Source organism: Phytophthora infestans, genomic scaffold (assembly GCF_000142945.1).
Source record: "Phytophthora infestans T30-4 supercont1.11 genomic scaffold, whole genome shotgun sequence".
NCBI lineage: Eukaryota > Oomycota > Peronosporomycetes > Peronosporales > Peronosporaceae > Phytophthora > Phytophthora infestans.
This window is the reverse complement of record NW_003303748.1, coordinates 128,980-144,765: the sequence shown is the minus strand read 5'-3', so window position 1 is coordinate 144,765 and position 15,786 is coordinate 128,980. Positions and strand designations below refer to the sequence as shown.

Below are 15,786 nucleotides of genomic sequence, written 5' to 3'. Positions count from 1 at the left end.
ATATAATTCCGACCTCTTGAGCGCGACCTTCCAGATCCTCTTGGAATGCCGTCGCGACACACTATCCAAACGCCCTCCATAGCTGCACAAACTGCTGCCACAGAGCAATTTACTGTTAGCGCTCCGTTTCACCAAAGAACACAACCACATTGAGACGAGTTTTCAGGCGTAATGTCTTGTTTTCCAGGTGTTCTGGGCATCGCGCTAAAACCCCAAAACGCGGAGTTGACTTTAGTCTAGGCCAACCATAATTTTAGTGGGCCCGCAGCCATGCAAACCCAAAGTCTTTTTTATCCAATTGAAGTAGATTATTCAGTTTATGTGCGATCAATAAAAAACCCCAATCATCATTTTGAAACGGGTCGGAGAAGTAAAAGTGTAACTAGAGGCACATAGGATGTAACGTCAGGTACATTTACTTACATGTCCGTACACATCGTTAACCATGAACGAGAAGAGCTTGTAGCGCGATTCGTTGGTGTTATGCGTCGCGTCAATGAGCATCACTTCAGGAAAAGCCTTGAACCAGCGTCGCATTTGTCTCGTCTGCAACGCGATGGTCTGTGCAGTTTTGGATTCGTCGACGTAAACGGTTGCTCGGTTTCCACGACATTCGCAAATCCCTCGCAAGACAGTCTCCAGCCGTTCTTCAGTAGTCGCACCTCCCCTTCGTCTCTCCTTCATCCTCGCCACCATGTTGTGTACATCTCGAAGCACCACATTTTTTCCTACATGGAGTCCAAAACAAAAAAGTTATCAGTCACTATATATAATTCTGGGTTGAGTTAAGCGCACCCACCTGTCTTCTTTCGCAGGAACTGCATAATTAGCTTCGGCTTAGAACCAGCAGCTTGGAGTTCATCCACGAATGCCAGTATGTCCGGATCCTCCACGCGACGGTTCGACACATGGTTCTCAAATGTAGCGCGAGACACATTGTGGTTGTGTCTGACGTCAAAGTCAGTGACGCGTACCATGAACGTGTCGTGTTCATCGTTCCACACGACAGCAGCCTTAATGTTTGCCTTCCAGCCTGTAGTCTTCTCAAAAAAACGACCTTCGTATCCCCTTTCCACGGCTCTTGCGCTTCCACCCGTGAGTGCAGACCAACTTATTCCAGAAATTTCCGAACTCCTCAGGGATCAATCGATCCGACGTCTCATCAGTAACTGTGTTAGTCGTGCCGGAATCATCTGGGTCCTTCGCATTAACACTCAGGTTTGCTCGCGCCTTAATTTCTCGATTTCTCTTTTGAACCGACGTGGACGTGCGCTGTGGAAAGATCTGGTGTGTCTCCTCTTGGTAGCGCTCCATGTATTTGCGGAAGGCATCCCAGCTCTCAAGCCACTCGACATCAACTGGGGGACAGAGCCACAAGACCCCAGGAGGGACTTGCCGCTCGGGTTCACTGTCGCTCATTCTGATTGCACACATGAGAACCACAGAATACGCTCTTAGCTTACCTCCCCCCCCTCTAATCTACATGAACATGCATGCTAACCTTCAGAGCTGTCGTGTGTCTTCGTCTCGTATTAGAGTTTAGGAGGGGCGGGTGGCTGATGTAGTGCGCGGGAATTTTTTGGAATGAAAGGCTCATAGATTTTGGGGTTGGGAGAAAGGGGGGAGAGGGGGTGTCTTTTTCAGAAATCTTGTTTTTCAGAACTGAGTTGAAATTTACCATGGACAGTATTTTATCGTCAAATTTACGAAGGTACTACTGTAATGTTTCGTGTAAGTACTATTTTACTCGGTGCCGCTAACCAGTTCCAACGACTACAGCACCCAAACATTGTCACCGAAGCCATCCGCGGGCTACAGCACTAAGCTTTGGGATGCTCGACCGTCCAAATACTCGCGGAACATCATCAAGAAAGTCTGCGTCTTCGTTTTCCTCCTAACGATATGCGAAGAAGTGGCCAGCTACGCTGTCAACCAATCGCTTAAAAACTTTTTCCAACGGCTCGGCTGGTCCAACAAGGGTTCCAACTCCATGAAGCTCACGTACGACTCGCTCAGCCAATTTGCGTGCATCCCTGCAGGCTACATCTCTGACGAATTCCTTGGCAAGTTCAAAACGCTCCTGGGCGCTGCATCCTCCAGTTCCGTGGGTTTTGTGCTCATCACCCTTGCAGCCTTACCGTCAATTCGCGCCACACAGTCTTTGAGTCAGACTCTATTCTGTGTTGGTCTCTTCGGTGGTGTTGCGCTCAACCAGGTGTGTCTTCGAGCGCTGACGGTCTCATTTGGCGGTGATCAATTCTCCATCACGTCTCCCCCAGAAGAGCGTGCGAGTTTCTTCAGCCTCAACTTTTGGGCCTCTCGCCTTGGCATTTCTTTCAGCTACGCTTGTGTTCCCTTCGCTCGCTATCCATGGCTTTGGAGCAATCCCAGCCGAATACGGTTTCATGGCAGTCTATCTGGTTGGTCTACTCATGCTGCTGACTTTCGTCGGAGTGATGCTGTCCACACGAAAGCGCTACGTAGACGTACCACCAACTAGGAGTGCTCTCGGTGCTGTGATTCGTGTCGTTGTCCGTCGCGCCAGACATAACTACCAGGCAAGGATGATTGTGTTGGGTACCATAATGTATCTCTCCGCTTTTCTGCTCAATTTCCCTGCCGCATTCTTAGGGGATCATGGGGAAGTTGGCCACAACATTTCATACGCGTGCGGTGTCTTGACAATTGCCGCTACCATCCTCTACATCTATTACGCTCGAGACCCCTCCTTCATCGATGGTGCCACCGATGCTCTCGGCGTCGAACTCGACCCTGAAACGATTCGTGGAATCAAGCAGGTCATCCGAATCCTCCCTTTCAACGCCTTTAACATGTTCTGGTGGGTCTGCCAGAACCAACGCGGCAACAATCAGACAATCATCCAGGAGACCGATGTGAGACTAGGTAGCGGACCCGGCGCCAGCCAAATTCCTGGCCCCACGGTCCAGATCTTCAATCCAGCTCCGGTTTCCTCTTCGTGCCACTGCTTGACAAGATTGTTTACCCGTCGTACGAGAAGTATTTTGGCGAACCACCCAGCAGATATGGCAAGGTTTTGGCTGGATATATTGTGGCGATCATCGCGATGCTTTGGACGGGGTTCTTTGAAATCATCCGACGAAACTCCTCTTTGTTGACGTACGAGGACTCCAATGGAGAGATGCAGTACATTTTGAATGACGACGGCGGCCAGCCCATGAGCGACATTCCATGGTATGCTGCGATTCCTCAGTACTGTCTTGTGTCGTTGGCGACGGTATTCATTCAGATCTCCACGTATAACATCGGTTATACGGAGGTCCCGCTGAGCTTGTGTGGCATGTCAATCGCCTTGGGTTTCTTTATGAACTCGATGGGTAGCACACTTTTGTCCGTGTTCGTGCTGTTGTTCGGCAAGTACATACCCACTGACTTGAACGACGGTCACATGGAGTATTTATACTTTGCACTGGCGGCGGTGATGGCGATAAACACCTTCTTTTACGTGCTGGTGATGAAGGAAATGAATTTTGCGATGATTCCACCGGTCGATCGGTCGACAAAAGATCCGCTAAGACAGAGTCTGCAGGATCGAGAGTCGAAGCAAGCGTCAGTAGCGTAGGCAATAAACTTCTCGCGTCCCTTCGTAAGTCTCAATTTCTAAGAAACGGTTAGCCCTTTTAGACGAAATACGTGAGATCGAGCATTTACGAGGAACGCGCTACTTCCAGACCCATCATCCCGTCCATCGATGCTTTGGCACTGTCGTGGGCGACTTGGATGACATTATGCATGGCGCTGTCGCTGGCACCGATACCGATGCGAGAGTAAAGGAGAGGGTGTTGTAAGATGGTCCTCAGCAGAGCAAAGTATTGCGCTGGCTTGTGCGACCGGCGGAGCGTGACCCATTCCAGCAGGTGGGCAGCTCCTCAGCACACGTGACTACGTATGCTTAGAATCCACGGGCTTCGCTCGTTCCTCGACTGGCGAACGGGTGAGCTACAGTTTATCACACTCCATCTTCTTTGCTAACTACCGCACTTTGATCGTCACAGTATCGACCGAGGCAACCGCTCGGTATGCATTTTGTACCACCAGCTGATGCCGAACACGGTGGGATGCTACGCGACCACGCGCACAGCGTGCAGAAACTGCAACAAGTCTTTTGGGTCCTCGGCAACACCAGAGCGTGCAATGTCTACCTAAACGAGATCCGCTCTCGATGCTGCGTGAAGAAGCTTGTGTGCGTCGCGAACCCCAAGACCAGGGAGCTGTACAGTGGAAGGCAGACCGCAGACCGCCATGCGCGTACCATTCGAAGTCAAAGACGTAGGTACATGTACAATGAAATTAAGACATGACCAGACTCACTTATTATGGCATAAAATTCACCACAGTGAGAGAACATTTACAACAAGTGCCACCACGTTATTCATAATATAGATGGACAGATTTCTGCAATGTTGTTCCACTCAAACGGCGACGCCACCGTCACTTTCTACATGGCCAACTTGTGTCTCTGGAGAAAGCTCTTCCTCCACGTCACCGACGCTGTAAAGAGAGCGCTGTCGATGCCCAGCTCCTTGGCCACTTCTAACGCGTGTTCAGACAGTATCGTTCCCGTCACGGGAACGCCGAGCTTCTGCATCGAGCGAAGCCACACCAAAATGCACTTCTCAGCGTCATCACTAAGCGAAAGCCCAGCACCTGCTTTGCGCAGGCGATGCGACTTGGCGGTGCTCACAGACTCACAGGCTTTCTCAATTTTTTCGCGGTCTTTGATCCAGGCGTAGACGACACGCTTCTTGCTGCGCTTAGCCTCGACCGACAAGGTCGGGAAGAAGCGCTCCACTGTGGACGACATATCTTTGCTCTCCTCGTAGAACTTTATCGCTGCCAGACGCGTCTCGAACGTAGTGGACGATCGCACATTCTTGCGCTCCTTGCGCCCGCCGCCTTCCTTCATCGGTAGCCTTCCCATTTTTTTCGTTTACTATTCGTGTTCACATGTTTGATACCTCCTAATGTTGATACGCATATAGAAACGAATTCAGCTACACCAAAATGCGCTGCCACCTGCTGTCCGGACTCCGGGGCTACATTAGCTGTGTATACGGCTCCAGATTGTTCGTCACCAGCACTAACTAGGGCATGAAAGTCGGCGAGTACAACACCGTAGACTATTTCTTGGCTCGTATACGTACAGTTTACTCGTCCTTCAGATTCGATCACCATACAAACTACAGCTATCTGGATAGAAGCCTAGCAAAACACGACTTCATTTTGTGGTGATACCGGTACATTAAGTATGATATGTACAATGATGTATCAATTGGTTGTAGGAGACCAAAACTAGTTCCTCCTGCGAATGCGGAGAGGGTGTGCTTCAGTATTGAAAACGTACTTGTCAAGCGGAATGAGAGTCTCGGGTGCTTGCAGCAAGTAGTGATACTTGAGCGTCTCGGCTAAGAAGAAACTCTCCATCTTGTATACAGATATGGGCAGGCAGCTGCGTCACATCCAAGATGGCAGCGTAGCCATGTTTCACCTTGGCGTGCGTCTCCAGCGCTTGGAAGATTTCCCAGCCGTATTCACGGTATTTGGGATTCTTGGTGACACGATACATATAAAAGAGACTCTCAATGGTCTCTGGTCGCAGGCGATACTTGGGGTCAATCACCTGCATCTTCGGGAAGCTCACAATGTCCGGAGACAACCCTGTTGGCTGACGGTGATAGAGCTGGTAGCAGGTCTCCATTAGTTTCTCAGCGAGCTCGAGATGTTTGGCGTTTTTGGCGTGGTCTTCTGTCTCGGACAGCGTGCCCAATGCCAGCAGCCCTGGAACAAAGCATAGAAGATGGTCCATACGTTGAACAGCCTGCACACATAGCCCAAACAAATACAATACATCAGAGGACTTGTATCTACACAACCATTGTATCAAAGCTACGCACCGAGAAAGAAGGGACTTTCATCTCCTGTAAGAAGTAGAGATCGTCGGGGATTGAGAAGTACAGTAAGTGTTCCTCCATGCCCCTCACGGCGTCATCGTAGAGCTCTCGAAGATACTCGTCCTCTTCGCGTTTACCGCTATAGATGTACACTTTCAATAAATACTCATAGAACGAGTCACCAAGCGCACCAAGAGTGATAACACTTCTTTGGACGTCGAATGTCCCGTAACGTGGGTCATAATGCACTGGGAACAAGCCTGTTTTCTTGTAGGATCCTTCGCGTTTCAGGATCTGGTAAAACGCGTCACCCTGGGTAGCAAGAAGTAAATAGTTAGCCCCCAACACAAAAGAGACCATTGCGGGCCTTAGACTACCATCTCGGCGTATTTAGGGTCTCCAGTAATGTCCGAAAGATAGCGCGTCTCGAGCTGCAGTGTACCGATATCAGCGATATGGGCTCTGAAGCATCAAATAAGCATTATCCAAGGTGATAAAAGAGATTGTGAATTGACAACAGAAGGCCGCACTTACCGAAAGCCAGCCCACCCAGCAAAGCTCTTCTCCTTCGTGTACGGATTAAAAAGCGTGTAGAACACGCCTTCCTCCTTGTCGAAAGCCGGCGTGAGAATGTCCATAAGCTCCCTGGCTTTCTCTTTGAAAATGGTATCGCCAGAGAGGTCAAATGCGCTTAAGAGACCGCCAACTTCGCGGATGATAGTTTCAAACACCGAAAGTTTGTTGCCATCGCGGCCTAAGTGGGAGAAATCGAGCTGGTTCGCCACATAGTCTCTAGCGCGTTGGAATTCGTCCTTCAAGTCCATGATCCAGAGCGTGTCAATGCCGTCCACCATGGAGCACGCGATGTCACCCCACACGTTGCTACGTTTCCAGCCGTTCTTCGGGTCCACTTCATCCCCCCCAAACGCGTGTTCCTCGTAGTTTCCCCACGCAAACTTCATAGCCTTACGCACAGCCAGACGACGAGATTCTTGCTGTTCCGAGGGCACCGCAGTCACCGTCTTATCGGGGTCTTCCACGTCTGCAACAACCTCATCCGCCAGCATCTCATCGACTACGTCGTGGCCTGCACCTGCCCCACCACCTCCTGTCGCGTGATTCACAGCGTTTATTTCAGACGGCTGCTGCTGATGTTCGTCGCCTCTGAGATGCGCCTGCTCATTGTGGTTGTCCTCCGGGCGTTGAGCCACCTGATTCGTGGCGCCCTGCAGTTCGCCCACGTGCGCCGGGACGCCACCCAAGTTCGTAGTCAGGATGGTATACTGTACCCAGAGGAACAGCAATAGGATGCAAATTAGACCGATGAGTGCCACACGCTTCCAGAGCGGCAGTTGCTGCGAGTGCTTGCGTCCCTTGGGGGAATACGATGGCAGCATCTCGACGGGCGAATGACGTATTGCATCGCCCCGTTGACAGTCTATCTCGTAATTTGTTTGCTGTTATTACATCTCAGTGTAGTGTAGTCATACGGTGCTCCTTTACCGCTTCAAAAACAATTATTATTTCTAGAATCTCCAACGGATGGAAATGTTCTTGTGCAAGTTGCCCATGAACATTTCCAAAACATTAGGTCGCTGGAGGTAGCATCGCGCGCCTTGGTCGTGCACCTCGTTTTCGGCCCCGGTATGGCTTAATAACCTGCACAATCTAATGATTGGGCCACATGCATTGCGCAAATGAGTTGCCCATCTCCTTTGGACCAAATAACCTCAAGGAGGGATGAAGCGCCGCACTTCCGCCACGATGTATCAGCTCAATCACTTCACCATACAACAGCTCATTATAAATTTTGTCGCAAAAGGCCATGGCACGTCGCCCGTCCGCCTATTCTACGTTGAATCTCGCCAATAAGCAAACATTGTGCAGGAAGGCAGCCACAGAGCCATCATGGACACTGTCTCTGTTTTACAAAGGCGAGACGTATACCCCCTTCAATATTTATACAGCGATGAAGTGGTGCTCAGAAGGTTGGCAAGACGTATCGACAATGACCATTCGAAACTGTTGGAATCACGCTGGTATTGTGTCGAAGATGGATTTGAGATTTGTACTTAATTAAGGTAATACAAAGTAGTACATTTGGATTTCATCTGCTCCTCTATAAATATTCGCAGCTCGTAGACTCTATATGGTCCACCCCGCCGAATACGAGGTGCACGACTGTACATGTACTGTAGTCGCCATTGGCGACTTTGCCCATTGCAAAGTCGCGTGCCATAGACTGTGGCATCAATCACAGTCATGTTTCATAGAATCCAACGCATTGGACGCTGGTCAAATGGCATGGTGCGGTTGCGTTTTGGTGACCGTCCTTCACAAAAGTAGCACTAGTCAGACAGTGCGGGTTTATGCGGATCTGAACCAAACAGCTTCAATCCCGTCAATGACCACTTTGAAGACCGTCGACGTCGAAAAAGAACGCCACAGAACGGAGACGATCGCTGTACAGTAAATGACCGTCTCCAATCTAACGTTTTAGTTCCGACCTTACCGTATTTTAATGCTGTAACTTTTCTATAAAATATATAAATAAATTTAAAAACAGCAATGGTTGTTTACAGTGGTCGACAGCATCGAGAAGGCTTTAGTAGTTTTTTTTTAAGTTTGGCAATAATTGTAAAGCAGCCCAGCTTGGCAATGCCAAGCAACGCCCACCGAGCATATTGTTTAATGTACGGAGCTCAAGGATACTTGTCAGGTGTGACACAGCTTGTTCAACAAGCGACAATGTCAGTCCGACATCAAAATGACTCAGACTTTGAGTCATTTGGACCTTTGAGTCAGAGGTCCTTACGCTCCACTTCACCGAATTCGGAGGGATTCATTGCCGTCTTGAATCGCCCCGGCCCACCGTGGCCCACGAGATCACTCAACGGCTGTCGCTAGCGTGCCGCGTTGAAGCTGATTGAACCGGGATGGTCGTCGGCGAAAACAGTGACCCCATCCAGAGCAGGGTGCGTCGAAGGATAGTGTCAGTACTTTGCGTTTCGGTGAGGCAGTTTACCGCAACCGTTGCAATCACCAAGGAAAGGTTTCCTCTAGAAGTTTGGCTACCCGACAGCGACACCAAATTGACCAACAATCTCATGACTCACGACTATTTGTCGTGCAAAATCCTGGTATCCTACAGTGTACTTGTTGTGAAAGGACCTCTGGTCTGCATTGCTGGCAGAGGGCCACCGTCGCCGATCCATAAGCTCCAAATTACCCACCGCGGGGTATTGCCCGTGATCAAAGCAACTTCATTTCAGTGCACGGCTTGTATCATCTTATTCGAAAAATTAATGTCAAAGGTTGGAACAAAGTCATTTTGTTTCTGTTTGTTAAAAAAAAAGAGGGGAAAAAAAAAAAACCGGGGTGGCTAGTTTGGCGCTTTTTTGGCAAGTTCAAATTTTTAAAGGGTGTCCCCCGGGGGGAAAAAAAAATCTAGTCCCGGATTGGATTCCCTAAAACCCCCCCTCCATTTGGCAAGAGATTTTCTTTCTTCCCTTCCGGGGGGGACTCCACTGGAGACTTTTTATACAGCCACGCCCGTAGCTCACAACTGCATTGACAAGACACAGCGAAACGAAACGCCTGTGCACGACGTGAGAACGATTCTGGAGAAGTCCAGCAGAAACCAGACAAAGATGAAGACGATCACGGAGCTGGCTCCGCCGAAGCTTGACATGTCGGAGCAGGATAGCGAACTGTTGCGCGAGCTGGCCGAAACGCTTACGGTGCACAATATCCAGCAGTACAACACACTGCTCAAGACCAAGGATGGCTTTGCCGATAACCGCCGCTGGAAGGAAGTGCGCCGAAAGGATGGTGTCCGAGTTTACCGCGAACGCAGCCGTTACAATGGTCTGCCGTCCACGCCGTCGCTACTTCTTCTTGGTACCATTGAGGGTAAGCTTGACGACGTCATGTATGGCGCCGTGGCCACCACAGACGAGGCCATCCGCATCAAGTCCACCTGCATTCAGGACGGTATCATCGACAGCAAGGTGCTACATGAACTGGTTCAGCCCACCGTGGACGATCCATTCCACCACGTGAGCGTCAAGTGGCGACTCTTCAATAACCAGCGTGACTACGTGTCGCTGGACACTACGGGCATCGCGCACACGGTCAAGCGCGAGCGGATCGGTTACAATATTTCCCACTCGGTGGCTTTCGCACAGATCCCTGGCATGGAGGAGGCACACGGAATCGAGCGAGGCAACATGTCAGTGTGTTCACTTTATCTCCAGAAAACCCCGACAACCGTTGAGTGCTACGTGCGCGGCTTCTTTGACTTCCACACACAGAACGAGATGATCAACACCATGTCACTTCAAGCCATTGCAGCGCAGTGGTCATGTTTTGCACGGAAGCGCGACTGTGCACTGATGAAGAAGCTGGTTTGGCGTATGCGCAAGAGCTCAGGATGCACGGCGTCGCTGTCTCTCCACCCTACCGACGACCGGCCATCGCTTACCCAGCAACCACCAGCTCGAATTCGAGGTCGGTGTGCCGTGTGCTCAAGAAGTTTTGGCTTTCTAGGTACAAACCATAAGAGCTGCAAGAGTTGCCTACGCAAAGTTTGTTCGCGATGCTGCTCCAAACAGCTCGTGTGTATCTTGGCTCCTGACCAGCGCACTGTTCTCGGGAAGAAGCGAAGCTTCTGCTCCACATGCCTCTCAGATGCGGCTAACTGCGATGCATTGGAAGTGGCTCGAGAGGAGCTGGCTAGCTCAAAGGCGTACCGGGAGGCATGCCTGCTCAAGGCTCAAGAGATGGCACGGACATCCAGAGCTAGCTTTATGCAAAGTGCAGTCTCCCGCCACAGTCGGATCAATAGCCGAAGCCAGATCGGCCGCAATTCTGTAGTTGCATAGTCGTGAGAAAGAAATCAGGTGATAATACATGTAAGTCGCACAAGAACTATAATAACAATCGATTAGTCTATTTCATTTACGTGCTGGCTATTTGGATTCTACCGTAGCGCACGCAAGCAAATGCATCACCGGGTAACCCGGCGGGTTGAATTGAAAAACGAACGCCGCAGATGAAGCTGACACTTGTTTTTCTTTTGTAAGGAGGTACAATGATCATTGAATGATGGAACGCACGCACATGTTGAAGCAGACGGGTCTCGAAAGCTCCGAAAGCTTTCAACTGTGACTCACAGTGTGAGGCTGACTGTAGCTCGGCGATTTGTTGGAAACTTGCATGTTAGAGCGGGAACTCAGCAGAGCTCTGAATGCAGCAAATCAAAATTTAGGGCGTTGCGCAGGAAGCCGCCCGTGCTCAGAGCCAAACACCAAATAATTGCATATCGACTCGACATTATCGAGGCAAGTTCTTGCGCGCTACCCAAACTACGGTGTACCACTGTTTGAGTTTGCTATCAAAGTTGAATAATTCTCACAACGTGTTTTTGAGCTACATGGCGGTCATTCCAGGGGGTCCGAAAATGATATTGTTATTTATCGTAGTAGCATCTTCACGATAAATTATCGCGAAGCTAGCTTGTATGTTGGCAATACGTTATGATGCTTTAGCTAGAAGACCAATAAATAATTGAGTTACTGCTGCAATAACCAAGATTTATTGAATCAATAAGAGGTATCTACGCTCGAGTTGCTGTGTCAAGTGTTTGTGCGTCCCAGTAACCAGCATTCTCGCGCAGGGAGAGAATCATTTCTAAAGTAATGGGCTGCAGTCCATGGCGTTCTTGGCTAAACGTGGTATGAGCAACGCTAAAAAAGCGCTCCACCACGTTGGACGTCGCAGGGATTGCATGCAAGAGCTCGTACTTGGTCTCCTTCGCATCAAGTCGGCGTCTCTTTTGAAGCAGCTGGACGAACGAACTTTCGCCGTCGTCCACGTCTTCACTCACTGCAGGAGGGCCTGTCGACCTGAACGGAGTCAACACTGTTTTTTTCAGCTCGCGTGAGGCGGGCTGCATTGCCGCCTAAGACCCGTACATGTGGTGTAGTGATTTCTCCGTGGTTGCGGATTATCACCCGTCGACAAAGACGTGACACCGCCCAAGTTGTTCAAGCGACGAACCCTCGGTCGAGTGATGTACGGAGACGCCAAGGTGCAAGGGACTCGACGGCGTCACCTCCGAGTTTTCAACAAATATCGGATACGGCCCTATGTCACTGAATCCAGGCTGTCCTTATTATTAATAATGGACTGGCCGGATTCGCATTCAGCGGACCATCTACGGTACGAACTCTCAGTGGCGGTTGGGATGAGTTCGCGGAATACTCAGCGACCTTTGGAAGACACGTTAACCGTCTGGGACAAGGCGCGGACCGTTAAAGATGCTCATGCGACAGTGCAGACGACGCTTGGCATGCAAGAAGATCCATAACGGATCATTGTTCACTTGATATTTGTATACTTGATTAGGACTTCTTATTAGGAATAGACCCGAAAGGGTAAGCTTAAATACAGAACAGAATTTCCACTCAAGCACACAGAGCGACGTCCGGCTTCAAGGTAAGCGTCAGGTCAAGCTTGTTTGAGTGTGTTGTGCCTGTCGGTGAACTCGAAGCTCTGTAGCGAGGGTTCATCCGGCAAGGCCAAGAGACTTTGTGTATTGGCCGATTATTATCGGGAGGTTTTACGTGACGGCTTATTGTTGCCTATTTGCACGACTGGGAGTGCTTGAATTGCCTCCCTTTTATTTCTTCCAGCCGAGTGTTGAACACTCGGTGATCTTGTAAAAGGCTTACCCGTGCCTGGTACCCTTCCGCTGTTGGGACCACGAGGATTCAAAACACCTGCTAGCTTTGCTCGTGCTAGTAGCGTGTTCTTATTTTACTGGCTGGCCTATATAAGTAGTTTACAAGGTCCAGTTTGTCCCGGTGCAAGGGCAGAACTGGGGTCTTCAGGTCCGCCCGAACGATCGTTTACTATCCTAGTAGACGTATTGTTGTGGGAACATCCTAATTACATCTGTAGCTAGAGTTCACGTGGGATTTTCAACACCACAACTGGTGCCGCGACCCGGGAACAGATTGTGACCATTGTGAACTGTTTGTATGGCCTTCCAGTTTACGAGCTACCAAGAGAAGAAGCACAAGAAAAAGAAAAGAAACATGGCGAAAGGACAACCGACGGTACCAGTTACGCCTGCCAAGTCTGGCGGGGCTCGCAACGAGAGTTCAAGCCCGGCTGCGCGCTTTGCAGCCGCCACCGAGCTTTCAGTGAGCTTCGACGACGAAGCGGACATCAGTCCTGACGCCCACGATTATGAAGATTACGAAGATAAGACGCCGGCTCCAGAGCCAGGCGCAGCGACGCCGGAGACGGCCACGCTATCATCGGGGCTGAGCGGGGCGACCAAGTCCCTTTCGAGGAACCTCGCCGACGAGCTCGATGATGTTGCGGGACCGGAACCGGCCTATGATGATTATGACGATGGGACCGAGGGTTTTAAACCTTCGGTGGCGAGTGCAAAGCATTCAGCACTGCTGAAGGCACCTCGCCCACCTATCAACGGTGATACACCAGCCGCCAAGCGCGTTTTCGACCGCGTACAAGCGCTGATGCAGAATGATGAGTGGATGCAGCTGTTCAAGCCCATCCCCAAGAAAAAGGCCGACTGGCCTGCGCTTGCGCAGGAACTTCAATACCCAGTCAACTCGGTTTCGACTAGTCAAGTTGCCGAGGATTCAGTTTCGCTACTGTTGTCGCTGGGGTTCGAGAAAGAGACGTACCCATCGACGATGTCGCTCCAGGATTGGAGTCCACATGAAGCCGGAGCTGCTCTCCAGAAATGGAAGAAGAAGCTTCGGAAGGCGTTTGGCGCTGTTGCCATCAATGCCGGAAAGCAGCCTGTGAGTCGACCGATGATTCTAGATGAAGATCCGTCTAAGATTCCACTGCCGCCGACGCCCCAACGACTCGTTCGTACTCCTCCGACCAAGCGTGGAGCTGAGCGTGGTGCCTTTGGCACTACCGAAGCTTCACCGTACTTTCAAGACTCGCACATGGTTACACCACGTTCGGAGAGCCGTATGCAACGCATTTACGCAAGTAACGAGGGTTCGTTCGGTCGCCGAGGCGGTGCGCGAGCTCCCAAAGGTGGTGCCGGACGTCGTCAAGTTGACAGCGAGGGTTCGTCCAGTGACGATGACATTTTGGTGCGTACATTTGACGAGGAAGATCCTCAACTCGAGTTGATGCGTCAGATGAATGAGCTGGCGACGCTGAGCGACGTAGACCCGTCACCGAGGATTGGAATGGCTTCGCACCGACCGTTGGATCGCATCACGCCGTTCTCAGGCTCTCGCAACAAGAGCGAGAACTGTATGCAGTGGCTCCGTGGGTTCGTCTATGAAATGACTGGAACCCACACAGATGCCGATAAATGGTGCATTCCATTTGAGCTAAGTCTCCGGGACGGAGCCATTCATTGGTTCCGTCAACTTCCGAAGAAGACGAAGCGCAAGTGGAAGCTGCTGAGCGACGCGTTCATCCGCTACTACTGCTCGCAGTTCACGCAGACGGCACTGTCGCGTTACTACTCCGCCAAGCGGGAACGTAATGAACATCTGTGCGACTACATAAACAGGCTGAATGGCTACGCTCGAACCGCCCGTCTACACTTTGAGAAGAGTGGTCGCGACGCGAAAGAACACGTACAGCAATTCCTGGCAACATGCGACGATGACAAGCTAGCGGAGAGTCTCTACCACGCTCGAGTCGCCGACATTCACGAGCTCGAAGAGATCATCGAAAATGTTCTCAAGGGCAAGGAGAGGATGGCCAAGCGTGACAGTGAGTACCGATACTCCAAGAGTCGTGATACGCGACGCGACGATGGGTACGCCCGCAACAACCGGCGTGATGACCGTCGCCGCGATGACAACCGCATCAAACCAAGAGTGACACTCATTGAAGCCACGGTGGACGACCTACTAGCTGAATTAGAAGGTCGTGAAGCTGCTCAGGGAGGCACCGAGTATTCAAACGAAGATCCGAACGCTTACGACGATGTCCAAGATGAGTACAACGACTTTCAGCCTGATAATACGGACGGTGATTTCTCATTGGATGAAAACGACCGATACCTCGCCGCTGCTAACGAAAATGAGCGTCGTGCAGCTGCTGAAGGCACCTACGCACGTTCAGACAACCGTCAACCACGTGGAAACATGCCTGATCGCGATAATGGCTTCAATCAAGATCGCCGAGGTGGTGACCGTGGGTTCAATCAGGACCAACGCGGTCGACGTGACTTCAACCGCGACAACCGACGCCCACAGTACGGACCATGCGCGGTGTGCGGTGGCATGAGTCACTCCGCCCACTACTGTAACAAGCGATGCAAGTTCTGCAAACAACTCCACGATGCTGGACAATGCGAACTTTTTCGCAACTTCCAAGACCTTGCCAAATTCGTGCGCACTAAAGGCACGAAGGAGGAACTCCCACCAGAGCTCAAGGCCGTCGTTCAAGAACGTCATTTAAACTAGGCAGCCCGCCAACTACAACTGGGTTGGTCCCTATCGGGCTGCCACAGTTAACCGAGCCTTCAATGGAAGCAGAGTATATCTTTGCTTTCATGGGGCAGAGTGAATGGCCTGATAAATACATAACAAGTGTGAGCGCGACGGAAAATGAAAAGGAGAGGAGTAGAATCCTCGGTGGAGGTGTTGGAGAGAGAGTGGAGTGTGCTGATGCTGATGAGGGCACCAGCGAGGGTTCGCTCGGCTTGGTTTCGAGTGCAGCGCGAGACGAGCCCAAGGGTCACTCCAAGATGATGAAGTTGAACCCTGGCGAGAGACAGGGGTGGTGGTCGGCCAAGAAATTCGACCGACGGATCAGAATGAGAGCTCTGGTGCAAGGC

General features: G+C 50.8%; 4 protein-coding genes across 4 annotated transcripts; 2 read left to right on the top strand and 2 right to left on the bottom strand.

The window, feature by feature from the left end:
• Nucleotides 1-1,990: 1,990 nt before the first annotated feature.
• On the top strand, nt 1,991-3,601 carry PITG_07367 (uncharacterized protein; the record flags this gene model as incomplete). The annotated part of the gene is made up of 3 exons (XM_002904359.1): nt 1,991-2,291; nt 2,341-2,966; nt 3,017-3,601. 3 exons carry the CDS (start codon nt 1,991-1,993, stop codon nt 3,599-3,601), a joined length of 1,512 nt encoding a protein of 503 aa, XP_002904405.1.
• An 837-nt stretch (nt 3,602-4,438) lies between these two features.
• Nucleotides 4,439-4,960, bottom strand: PITG_07366 (uncharacterized protein; the record flags this gene model as incomplete). The annotated part of the gene is made up of 1 exon (XM_002904358.1): nt 4,439-4,960. One exon carries the CDS (start codon nt 4,958-4,960, stop codon nt 4,478-4,480), a length of 483 nt encoding a protein of 160 aa, XP_002904404.1.
• Nucleotides 4,961-5,386: 426 nt separating this feature from the next.
• PITG_07365 (mannosyl-oligosaccharide alpha-1,2-mannosidase, putative) lies at nt 5,387-7,327 on the bottom strand (the record flags this gene model as incomplete). Its single annotated transcript, XM_002904357.1, has 4 exons — nt 5,387-5,857; nt 5,934-6,224; nt 6,308-6,392; nt 6,465-7,327. 4 exons carry the CDS (start codon nt 7,325-7,327, stop codon nt 5,387-5,389), a joined length of 1,710 nt encoding a protein of 569 aa, XP_002904403.1.
• A 1,539-nt stretch (nt 7,328-8,866) lies between these two features.
• Nucleotides 8,867-10,734, top strand: PITG_07364 (uncharacterized protein; the record flags this gene model as incomplete). The annotated part of the gene is made up of 4 exons (XM_002904356.1): nt 8,867-8,905; nt 9,509-10,439; nt 10,479-10,516; nt 10,669-10,734. 4 exons carry the CDS (start codon nt 8,867-8,869, stop codon nt 10,732-10,734), a joined length of 1,074 nt encoding a protein of 357 aa, XP_002904402.1.
• Nucleotides 10,735-15,786: the final 5,052 nt, after the last annotated feature.